Genomic DNA, 13,033 nt, shown 5'->3' with positions numbered 1-13,033 from the left:
AAATGTAACTAATTATACATAAAGCAAAAGAAATTCATCAAAACTCATATTTGCCAAAAATGTAATTTTTAAAATGAAATTGTATATTGCGAAAGTGTATAGCTTATAGGACAAGTTCACCTTCATATACATGTTGAATGAGTGAATGCAGCAAATACTATTGGAACACATCCGTGAAAGTTTTGGGAAAATCAGACAATCCATTCACAAGTTATGAATTTTTAAAGTATTTGTCAGTCACTCCTGGATGAGAAGACTACTACAGTGTGTGATGTCACATGCGTACATCAGTATAAGGAAAATATAAAGAGAATTTCACATATTTTTATTTTTTGAAAAAAAAGTGGACATTTCCTCGACCTGTCACTGACGTATCTTAAGGGTAATGTTATTACTCCTGCCTTCTGAAAGAGGGAAGTCAAGTGTCCTTTTATTATGCGAGAAAAGTGAAAATATGTTGAATTTTTTAATGTTTTCTTTATATATTATCGTTGTACACATGTGACATCACAAGCTGTAGTAGTCTTCTCATACAGCAGTGACTGAGCAGAAACTTCAAAAATTCATAACTTTTTAACGGGTTGTCCAATTTTCCTCAAACCCTCACTGATGTGTTCTACTAATACTGCTGCATTCACTCAATCCACATGTCTATGAAAGTGCAATGTCCTTAAAAACAAATGTTTGTGAAGCACATTATGGCTGCAAAGTGGCTCAGTCGTTATCGATGAAATACATGTATCTTGAGTTCAAATTTTGCTGAGCAATATTATGTGTTATGCCATCTCCTCCCCTCTAGGAAGAGGTAAAACACTGTCCCTCGGATAGGACGTTAAATGGAGGTCCATGTGAGAGAGAGTCACAGCCCACTCTCATAAAATGTCCCAATTTACTCTCAGCACCAATTAAATGGTGACGAGATGGTGATTTCTGCGGCCGAATCCCCTCTGCACACAATGAGTCCATGTGAAAAATGTTCCAAGGCTTCTTTAGTCCCACCAATTTGATTGTTATGCCTTCCCACTTGCCAAAACAAACCCAATTGCTGTAGCCCTTTCGTGAAGTCTTAGAAAGACAATGACCATGAAAATGAAATTAAATATATATATATTTTTTCATTTACTTATTCATTCATTTGTTGGTATTGTTTTGTTGTTTTTGTTTTTCTTTAGGAGCCAGCACAATTGTACAGTCGACTGCAGTAGTCCTTGGGACCATCAGTTTTCTTTTGTTGTATTGAAATTTCGTTATAACCGAACCGAATTACCATGAAAAGTAAATCAAATAATTTCTTTTTATTTACTTCTTCATTCATTTATTGGTATGATTTTGTTGTTTTTGTTTTTCTTGAAGAGTGAGCACAAATATACAGTCGACTCCTGCAATAACAAAGTCCTTGGCATCGGTAGTTTTCTTTCGTTGTATCGAAATTTTGTTATAACCGAACAAATAAACAATAAAAAACAGAGCAGATAACGCATGGGCCTGAACTTTTACCTGTTGTAACTAGAATTTCATTATAACAATGTTTGTTATAACCGGAGTGCTGCATTCAAGTTACTCATTCCAGCAAAAGATACATGTCAATTCTTGGAATGCAGGCTGTATGCATTCATTTTTTTGGTGCTGTGCTAAGCAAGCATCAGAGCAATATTTCAACTGTCAGGAAAATGTCTGCATAAAGTTGTGAACATGGATCATAGTTTACTGTATTTGACACATGTTAGTGCCCCTGTATTATTATCATCATTACTATTTTTATTATTATTATGATTATATATATTTTTTTAATATAGTGCACTCCTGTTATAACGAAGTCCTCCGGACTGGTGGTTTTCTTTCATTATACCAGAATTTTGTTGTAGCTGAACAGTATGTGTATAAAGGTATATAGTTGACAATCTTAGGACCTGAATCTACATGTAGTTTGATGTAACAAGAATTTTGTTATAACCATGTTCGTTTAAACGGGAGTGCACATACTGTACATGTATAATAACCCATGAATTGTGAGGATATTCATCTTTTGTAGTATAAAAGTGGCAATTTTTTCTCACACCTTTGCTAATAAAAGGCACTGCAAGTGATTGTAAAATTTATATGCATTATGAAAACTTATATAAACTCTTTGATGGTACAGAAATCTGTTTTTTTTTTTTTTTTTACTTGCGACACTTTCTCAAAAGTTCAGAATAAAAGAATATATATGCATGTGAAATAGATTGTGTAGACAATTGTAATGGATTGTTACAGTACTTTCATACAATGTTCTGCCATGGTGAAGGTGATGGAGAAAGAGGATGGATGGATGGATAGATAGTTGGTTGAATACACACATACAACTGTACATACATACGTACAAGTCAGGCAGAATACATGAGTTATACATTATGTAGGTTACGTGCAAATGGACCCAAAATTAATAAGGTATAGATACTTACAATGTATACATCCAGATGTTTTTTTAAGAAACAGTGATACTGGTACTTCAGCTTCACTGACAATTCCATACAATACATTATATTATTCTAATAAGCAAAGGCACTGATGCCACGACAGTTCTATTCTAGCAATCTCTTGTTTGAACACAGAAAATATCAAATATCTGTTAGGAGATGTAAAACCCTCCAATAACAGAGTCAGTTTTGCAAAATCTATACATCTCTAAATTGAATTCAAATTAAGGCAGGGTATTTCTTCATTTAATTCATGTTAGTATGTTTAGAAACAAGACAAAACAAAACAAAAATATATGTTGAAGATTTGTGTACAAACAAATGGGAGACATGTAGTGTGATTTTGAGTCAGTTTTAAAGGACACATCTGAAACTTAAAGAATTCTATTACATTGTACTTTTTTTTTGTCAAAGTCAAAAATTTCATCATCTACTGCTTTCAGTTATGCATTTCACAGTAAAAAAAGAAAAAAAGATTGAAAGCTCGAGTGAGAAAGAAATAAGAGAGAGAGAGGGAGAGAATTACAATGAGAAAACGGAATTATGGGAAAAAGTTTATAGCATAGAAGAAACACAGAAAGAATGTGATGAAAAGTAATAGCACGAGAGGATTGAGGAACTTGGCATTTCAGTGCCGTAAGACTGGGTGCTAGGCAAGGGAATAGGACCATTTCTCACACGAAGAGTTACCATCTTGGGAGATCAAAATATGAAGAGCTGCATCGTGAAAAAAAAAAAATTATACACGCACTGCATAAGGTAAGTCATCACAAGGATTGACTTCCAAACAATAAAAAGACCCCCAATATGTTCTGATTATTGCATAGACGTTCGAGAAGTGATATCAATTTTTTCATATTCTCATACATAAATCATCCTTTTTGCTTTGTTCTGTAAAAATCATTATTTTTAGGTGTGTTGGGGTTATTGATGTTCAATTTTCAAATTTGGAGATGAGAAAAGGGATAATGTGATGCAATTTTTTCAGTAGTTTATGTTGTACAGAGGAAACTCAGTTTAATGAGATCCTTTAGACCAAAACAATTTGTTCTTTTATCATCGGATATTTTGTTATATCAGTAGTCAACAAACAATACAAAACAAAGGAATTAAATTCATTGGGATTGGAGAAATTAGTTTGTTATATCAGGTACATGTGAACAGTTTGTTTGCAAAAACCGATAAGTCCATATTTGAAGATTTTAAAGTATGGTCTCTGTCATAAAGTACGAAATGATAACTTTTAAATGATTTATTGGTCACTACATATAAAGGTACATTTTTAAAGTTATGGTCAAAAGAAGCAAAAATTTCCTTATTATTCTCTTTATTTTTCTTGACCTTTAATCGCAAATATCTCCATTTGGCAAATATGGACTTATCGGTTATTGCGAACAAACTCTTCATGTATTTTGTTACATCAGATCTCTTTATATGGAGTTTCTATTGTGCAAGTACAGAGATTTATTTTGCTATAGGGTATGCATGTCATCATCACCAACATGTTGCCAAAATTGCCATTGCCAAACCTATGACAATTCTCTTTTGCCAAATCGGCCGACAAGGGGGAAAAAAAAGTCTTCACATTTTTTGCTGCTACTTCTCTCCAAAAATCGTCCAACTACAACACACACACACAAAAATCCACATACAAAAACAAAGAAACCACAACTCCCCCCCCCCCCAAAAAAAAAAAACCCTCTTCACAGATTTATGCTAACTCTGCCGACACTGGGCTGACCCTGACACAGAGTGCTAGGAACATACTGTGTGAGTCTGCACACATGATGGCACTTTTTTCTATATACAAATCATATTTTCACTGGGCAGCCATGGGGGGGGGGGGGGGGGGGGAGGGGTGTTAAAGGGATGGTATAGTTTTGGTTGAGACCTAATTTCAGGTTTCTAACATTTTTTGGTGAGATAATGAGAAACCTCTTATGAAATATGAAAGAGTATGTAATTCTATAAGGAATTCAACGTTTATTTGATGAAATTTGGTTTTGAAATGGCTGAGATATCCAAAAAGAGCGATTCTAATAAAGTGTGGGACCCACACTTTATTACGATCGCTTTGTTTTACTTTGTTTTTGGATGTTTCAGTCATTCCAAACCCGATTCTCATCAAATAAACTTGGAATTTCTCTTAAAATGGTATGCTCTGTACTATATCATATTTAAGTGTTTTCATGGTATCTCGCAAAAAGTTAAAAGCCCAATTCTCATCTCCACCAATACTGTACCATCCCTTTAACCCCTCCCCCAACACACACAAATCCACAACTGATTTTTTAGCAATCATTATTCTGCAGTAGTATAGTGTAGTATGCAAATTTTCCTAGTTGTATGACAATCTCCCAATCATTTCCTGAAAATGATACCGTATTTGCCCATAAGTGCCCACACTGATATGGTATGTGGTACAGCTGTACTATCATAATACGTCTTATCTGTTTCGTACAGTACATCACACACACACACACACACACACACACACACACACACACACACACACACACACACACACACACACACACACACACACACACACACACACACACACACACACAAGCAACAACAACACAAAGATACCATAATCAATCAATCATTTATCAAATCATCTGGGCTTTTTTTCTTACCCTATAACCTCACAAGTAAACTAATATGTCTTTTCCTTTGTAATATGAAAGGGAGTTGCAAATGCATTGGTCAAAATATTTTTCACTGATACATTGTGTATATCAAATAAATAAATCAGGCTACTCTGGAAATATTTCTGTGCTGAGCTATGATCCTGGTTTGCTCTATACCATGATAATATCACCCTTTAGGTTCCTCTTCCTACATGTGGCTTACACCAGCAGGCTGGTATCACTCATTTCCTGTCTGAATCTGAGTTGGTGGAGATCAAAAGAGTCATTTCAGGGTTTTGAAATGAGTTCTGGGGCTGGAAAACTGATTCATTCACAAATACCTTTATGATGCTCAATAGTCCTCAGTGTACTGCACTTTGTGCATGCTCATGTATACCCGTATAGTGTATTTTTGGTATATACATGTACAAAGAAGAGAGACATTTCAAAGTCAAACACAGCTGCTACAGTACAAAGTCCCCCTGATTCCGTAGTAGGCTCCATAAATATCAATTTTTCTTTCATGTTGTGACAAAAGAATATAAAAGCCACTCAAGTTAAAGGACAAGTCCACCTTCATATACATGTGTATTGAGTGAATGCAGCAATATTTTGTAGAACACATCAGTGAAAGTTTGGAGAAAATTGGACACTCCGTTCAAAAGTTATTAATTTTTAAAGTATCTTCACAGTCACTGCTGGATAAGAAGACTACTAGAGTGTATGATGTCACATGCGTACAACGTTATAATGAAAATATAAAGAGAAATTCACAAAATGTTACTTTTTGAAAAAAGTGCACATTTCCTCGACTCATCACTGACGTATGTTAAGGGTAATATTATTCCCCTTGCCTTCTGAAAGAGGGAAGTCAAGTGTTCTTTTATTATGCGAGAAAAGTGAAAATATCTTTAATTTTCCTTATGCTTTCTTTATATAGTTGTACACATGTGACATCACAAGCTGTAGTAGTCTTCTCATCCAGCAGTGACTGAGCAGAAACTTAACTTTTAAACGGATTGTCCAATTCTCCTCAAACTCGTGCTGATGTGTTCTATTAATATTGCTGCATTCACTCAATCCACATGTCTATGAAGGTGGACTTGTCCTTTAAGAACTATTTTAATCTGCTTGGATGCATGTAACACAAGTGTGTCTCTCAAAATGCTCTCTAGAATCTTGAATGTGCAATTTGTCTGATACATTGTATGTACACATACAGGTGTACATGTCAGGTATGCAGCTGAAGTTTTGTTGTTCTTGTGGGACACAATTTCAATACATGTGTGTATTTATGTATCTTTCAGCCTTTCACTTTTGACCTTTGACATGGCGCCCTGTTTAGAACTTGTAATCTATAATGCTGTACGTATGTAGAGAAGTCTTTAGAGAAGTGACCTTGCCCTAAAAAGATTTATAATATAAACTTCTGTAATATTAATGTTGCCCTCAATTCATGTAATAATCTCAATTTATATGAACTGTGTGAAATAAAATGTAATTTTCATAGACTACAAAAAGGACAGTAAATGTAAAGAAGTAAAAATATGTTAGGTACAGTACAGTAGATATGCAATAAAAGACCTCTACACATCAAATCCATTTACTTGATTTATGAACCCAAACAAACAGCCTGTAAATGCACTTTTCTGGTATTACATAAAATATCTTTATATTTCATACACATGTACAGTACACTATTAGGATATATTTTTTTCCCCATTGATACACGAGTCACAAACACAATCCAACTCTTCACATACCATAATTAATATTCAAACATGCAGGACAACAATTACCAGAATGGGGTCAACAGTATGTTACATAAGCATATCATCTACCGTGGTATTCAGTGTGAAATGTGCCAAGGGAGGCAACCAACATTACACAGTATTGGCTCCTCCATGTACATTGTATACTGTTTGCATTGTAAACCATAATGAGTGAAATAGAATCATCTTCTATCTATGCTGAATCTGCAACAGCATGATTCCACATGTTTAAACAGTGTTGAGCAAAATTGCATTACCTACTGTACAAAATATTTGTACAAAACAACTTGTTTAATATAGATGCCAGTACATGAATCTCCCATTATCACATAATGCAGGGCATGGCCGGCACAATGTCTTTCCTCTTGCCTGGATGGGTACATTATGTGGCCTCATTTTTTTTTTTGAGGGACAAATACCCATGAATTTTTACTTGTCACAAGAGTCAGTTTAAGTTGTTCCTCCCAAGTGAGAAAGTGGGTTCATAACATCCTAGGCCCCATTTCATAAAAGAAGTAAGGATAGCAACTCTTGCTAGAATAGCAACTTCCCATGGCAACAGCAAATCGGGAAGCTGGATTCTTGTCGTTAACATGACAACTGCCATTCCAGCAAGAGTTGCTATCATAGCGCTCAACTTTTTATGAAATGGGTACCTGGTATGAGTAGATAATTACACATACATATCATAGGCATACATGTAATACAAACCGTAGGCATGTACAATGGAAATACATGTACCCCATACGTAAAAATGTTTAGTAACATTTGAAAGCTGATGATAAAATCATCAATAGGAATATGTAGCATCTCATATACTATACTCTAGTCTATACATGTAACTGTATGAGCCGTCTGAATGAATAAACAAATGATATGCCTGTATGCACAAAATGATACTGACTATACCTACATGTATTTGTTATCTAACGAAAAGTACAATTTTAGCCACAGAATTGCACAAATCAGACAAACAATTATTTTTTTTCCCCACATCTCGTCACTGTGGTGTCAATGAGTGTGACAGTGCACACAATGCATCGTGTAGGCAATTGGTTGTATCTTATATGACACACACATTAAGTTTTGTACCACAAATAGGCCTATTTTTCTGTAGACCGGTACAGAAGTCATTTACATTTGTGTGAATAAAAGTTAAACTTTTATTCACACAAATGTAAATGACTGTACACCTGTATTAGGGACTTTTTGATTTCATCTCCTGGATGTTGAGGTAATGACGTCGTTTTAAGGAGCTGCGCATGCTCCAGATTCTCCAGCACATTCAAAGCCAGAATTACTAACACGTCTTCCAAGGATTTCAAGGCCAACTAGATTCAGCATTGGGCTGACGTCAACTGCCAGCCCGATGGAGGGGACGGGGGCATGACGTCATAGTAGTACATCGTGTGAGCGATGTGCACTAAAAATTGAAATGGGTGATAACACTGTGGACGTGACGAGTGGACTGCAGCAATTTGGAACTGCTCTTGTACGAGAAAGGCAGCCACGTCCACACAATTGAAAAGCCCCTAATACATGTATTACACTCTGGTAAACTATGTTTTTAAAACTATTAAAGTTGCCCCTATCCACATGTATAATCGTCCCATTATTTATAATCTAGCTCCTCCATATGACTACCATAGTAGTGCAAAATCTTTACCATCTATGTATGGTAACTGAAATTTGAACAGCACATAACTGCTGATAAGATACATGTATAATGTACTAACTTCATGTAATGAGTTGTCCTGAAAGTGGATATCGATGACACATTCTAACACACCTCAAAGCATTTGCCTAAAGGCAGCATCAGGACAAGTGGCCATTTACATGTAGTTGCCTTACCCAATAGGAGTTTCAGATGCCCGCGTGAGCAAATTAATGGGTAATTTGGTTTGTTGCCCATGGCACATTTAAGAAAACAAAAACAAATGATCAAAACCCTCCAGCCAGACAAATAAACAAAGATATAACAAAGACCAGAAATACAATAGTGAGGGAGAAAGAGAGAATAAACTAAGAACCAGTACATTACAATGATGCATGAATATCCATATTGCTCAATTTCTGATACATTGTTCAAACTACTTTGAACCATACTGTCCTTTATCCATAGTACTTTTTAATCCTTGACACCAAGTTTATCACAAGTATTCACAAGTTCACCCCTGCATAAAATCTTTACAACGTAAGTTTTCTCTATTAAAGCAACGTTCATATGACATATCACCTCATCTTCAAATTAATGACACGTAAACTTAAAAAAAATGAGTCGGTAAAAATCAGTAAATATGACCTATGTTCTTGAACAAAAGTTTAAACTGGATTGTCAAAGCGAGGCCTTGCCCACTGAAATCTGACTCAATTATTATGCAAACTCTTTTCATTCAATTTGGCAGTTTATCTTTGCTCTTACTTTTCTCCCTACTGTTCCTGGGTGACATGGGTCCAAATGGTTATCAAGACAGATTTTCGAAGCTTGTAATACCATGATAGAGAGTACATAAAATCTTGGAAACTGAACCTAATTAAGATTTGTGGGTATTACTGATCCAAGCCAAAACATAGGTCTGCCAAAGAAACCTGTTACAGTGTCTGTTTTCCATCATTTTTATGTATTGCATTTAGGTTGATTAAGGGAACTTCTTAACTCCATTCATAAATACTTTGTTTATCTGCCATCACCCACACAGGTAACCATACACAACTTAACCTTACTTATTGTATCCACATTACCACCCATTAAAGAATGTCCATATCATGCTGTGTCCATGTTTGGAAGGAATGCTTTCTGAAGAGGCTTCACCACACCAGCCATGATTCTAATCCACCTGGTACTGCCGGCTCTTGTTCACTTTGTACTGGTAGATGGAGAAAGCAGCAAAGAGCACATAGAGGCCCGCAGCGATGAAGCAGTTATTAGAGACTTGCGTGTATGAATGTTCTAGATCTTCCTTGGTCAGTACAGCGACATCCGGGAGAGAGATGTCCTCAACGAAGGCCAGAGCATTGATCCGGAAGAAAACCCCCATTAGCACCTGTCATAGGATAACACATAATGCTGTGTGTTAGAAGGAGGGGTTTGCCTTCAATGTTTGTACCGGTAGTGAAGATCTTTAGTAGCTGACAAGTTACAATACTGAATCTTATTTAATGAAAATGTTCACTGCAGATAAGACATTTCATTATGACTGACATCATAATTGGTGTAAGTCAATACCAGTATAAAGTGTACATATACGTATACATGTTTGTCGTGCATAAAATAGAAAGAAAATGCATGTGTGTGTGTGTGTGTGTGTGTGTGTTCTTGTGCATAAATAGGCTAAATTGGTATCAAGGGGCTTCATCAGGAAGAAAGACAGTATCAGCTCGGGTGTGTGTGCATGTGCGTGTGCGTGTGTGTGTGTGTGTGTTCGTGTGAGGGTGTCAGTGTACATAATTGTATTAAACATCTTGTATAGTGTATGTACGTAGCCTGTGTGCTTCTGGTTTTGGGTGAATGGGGGGGGGGGGGGGGGGGTGGTGGGACCAAAGTTCCTTGGTGGGACTGGGATTTGATTTGAAGGAGGATAGATTGATTTAAAAGTGTAACTTTGGTGTAAGAAAGACACTATTTTGTAGGATTAGCTAATTATTTAGGATGGATGAAGATCTGGGGTGGTATTCTGAAAATCTTCCTTGGGGCTTGTTAAGTTTCTTCCTAAGTTTCTTCCCAAGTTAGAAACTTTATAAGTGCCAAGGAAAGACAGAATTGGTATTCTGAAATTTCTTCCCAGGCACTTCTTAATGCAAATTAGGCCATCCTCATCCCTGCCCACATTCTTTCTTAAGCCAATACGAAATGCCATATCATAAGGAACTAACAATGGCAATCGCATGTTACTATGACGTACAGTTCAGTTCGGGAAACCCACTCACAAGGGGGGCCCCTCCTTATAAGTAACCCGTCCCCCTTATAAGTAACCCCGTCCCCCTTATAAGTAACCCCCGGGGCACCCCTTATAAGGAGTCTCCACGCTTTTTTGCAATGCAACGCGAAAATGAAAGGACTGCGGCAATTCGTTTGATTATGTCCATAAAGCTTCACAAGTTTCCTAGTTACTCACGAAATTTGAGCAAAATCGGTTTGAGGCATCACATCTAAAATCATGGATATAAATGCGATGTCAAACGACCCATGCGAATGCTGAAATGCGAGCGATTACTGGCGCGAGTGTCGCCAGGTGCGGCGGCGCGGCAATGCTCGAGTGCAGACGTGGCGACTGAGTACGTACTCAGTCGCCACGTCTGCCACTCAAGCATTGCCGCGCCGCCGCGCCTGGCGACACTCGAGCCAGTAATCGCTCGCATTTCAGCATTCGCATGGGTCGTTTGACATCGCATTTAAATCCATGATTTTAGATATGATGCCTCAAACCGATTTTGCTCAAATTTCGTGCGTAACTAGGAAACTTGTGAAGCTTTATGGACATAATCAAGCGAATTGCCGCAGTCCTTTCATTTTCGCGTTGCATTGCAAAGAAGCGTGGAGACTCCTTATAAGGGGTGCCCCGGGGGTTACTTATAAGGGGGACGGGGTTACTTATAAGGGGGACGGGTTACTTATAAGGAGGGGCCCCCCTTGTGAGTGGGTTTCCCGAACTGAGTTGTACATGTAGCCGTTGGTCAAATACACGTGTGCACAGGATGTCCCCTTTCTCACACCCATTTCGCGCATCAAAGTACATGTGCGCGCAGTGAATGACAAGCGCGCCTATCACGATACTTGCAGTTGCTATTCTTAACAACTTACTTAGGACAGGGGCGGGGGTGGAGCTTTTCTAAATACGCATCTTCCTAAAATGCAACTTACTTAGGACAGGGGTGGAGCTTTCCTAAATACGCATCTTCCTAAAATTCTTTCTTAAGTGGATTCTAGAATACCAACTTCTTCCCAAGTCAGAAATTTGCATATTCCTACTCCTCCGACCCCTTCCTAAGTTTCTTCCTAAAAAAGTTGGGAACAGACTTAGGAAGAAACTTAGGAAGATTTTCAGAATACCATTTAGGAGGAAAAAATCCTGACTTAGGAAGAAATTCTTCCTAGGAAAAGGAAGGATTTCAGAATACCACCCCTGGTTTGGTTGAGGGGGGAGGGCTGGTTGGTAAAATTATGAATGCTTTCACTTAAAAAATGTGGATATGTACAAATCTAAGTTACAATGTACAGTTGTTTTCATACGTACAATACATTCTTATATGTTGAATATGATTTATGATCCAACATATTCACGGGATAATCAATAATAATGTTGGCATTTTAAAATCATGTCAATATTTTCTTGAGAAGAATTTACCAGTGGGATTGATAACTGAGTTATAAATTAATATCATCCATGTTGAAGAGATATTTGCAGTATGAATCATGATGAATTGAAAGTGATTTGTTTGTGTTTCTGAATTGTATTCTCCATTAATTAGTAGACTCTTATCATCTATTTCCAATAATAGTAATACATGCCAATACTAAAAAACAAAAATAGCAAATTGGGCAGGAAAAGGCAAACTTACCAACATGACAACACCCCATATGCTCAGAAGCGAGCAGCAGGTCGAACATTTTGGACCACACACTTTCACCATTTTTACAAAGTATTTTCAGATCGGCAGAAAATTGGACAGCTGGACTCAATATCACGGCAATATAATGAAGACGTTCGGTCCAAAGCCTGGTGAATTACTAGGACCACCAGTGTACCAGATCCTGTGTACTGTAGGGTACAAAATGTACCTACAAAAATAGAAGAATCAGAGCATCAAGCAAGCACGAAGTAAAATACAGGACTGGATGTCACGTACTGATGAACGCAGCAGACTTTTACACAGTGGACACTGACAATACACTGTGTGTGTTGGCTTTGCAGACCGTGTATGCAGCAGTGCTTTGCGAGTTGGTCATGTGACTGCTGTAGATGAGAGTCTCAGTTGAAGTACATAAGTGTGTTCCTGATTCTGCGAGCTTATTAGAAACAGAAACCCTTTGAAAACCTATGATAATAAATACAATTACTAAAATTTCTGAAGTAAATAGATGTCACAGAAATCCATGAAAGTTATTTTTGTTACTTTTCTGCATTTGTTTGACAGAATCTCTTGAATGGAAAAAGGTCATAACCCTGATCAT

General features: G+C 37.1%; 1 protein-coding gene across 1 annotated transcript; it reads right to left on the bottom strand.

The window, feature by feature from the left end:
• Window positions 1-7,744: 7,744 nt before the first annotated feature.
• Window positions 7,745-12,693, bottom strand: LOC139733584 (ribonuclease kappa-like). The gene is made up of 2 exons (XM_071644400.1): window positions 12,421-12,693; window positions 7,745-9,905 (listed from the first exon to the last, which is right to left on the bottom strand). The coding sequence occupies exons 1-2, from the start codon at window positions 12,490-12,492 to the stop codon at window positions 9,690-9,692; spliced, it is 288 nt and encodes a 95-aa protein (XP_071500501.1). The 5' UTR covers window positions 12,493-12,693; the 3' UTR covers window positions 7,745-9,689.
• Between the last annotated feature and the right edge of the window lie 340 nt (window positions 12,694-13,033).

This window comes from Diadema antillarum, unplaced genomic scaffold (assembly GCF_040938485.1).
Source record: "Diadema antillarum isolate AM-2024a unplaced genomic scaffold, OU_Dant_1.0 scf00000025, whole genome shotgun sequence".
Lineage (NCBI taxonomy): Eukaryota > Metazoa > Echinodermata > Echinoidea > Diadematoida > Diadematidae > Diadema > Diadema antillarum.
Note: the sequence above shows the minus strand (reverse complement) of the source record. Positions and strands in the feature narration are given on the sequence as shown.

What these genes read in the sequence shown, in the direction of transcription:
- LOC139733584 (XM_071644400.1), bottom strand. Translation starts at nt 12,492, where the DNA reads ATGGTGAAAGTGTGTGGTCCAAAATGTTCGACCTGCTGCTCGCTTCTG. An exon ending in TATGGGGTGTTGTCATGTTG is followed by an intron (nt 9,906 to 12,420) that starts GTAAGTTTGCCT and finishes ATCCTATGACAG; the next exon opens with GTGCTAATGGGGGTTTTCTT.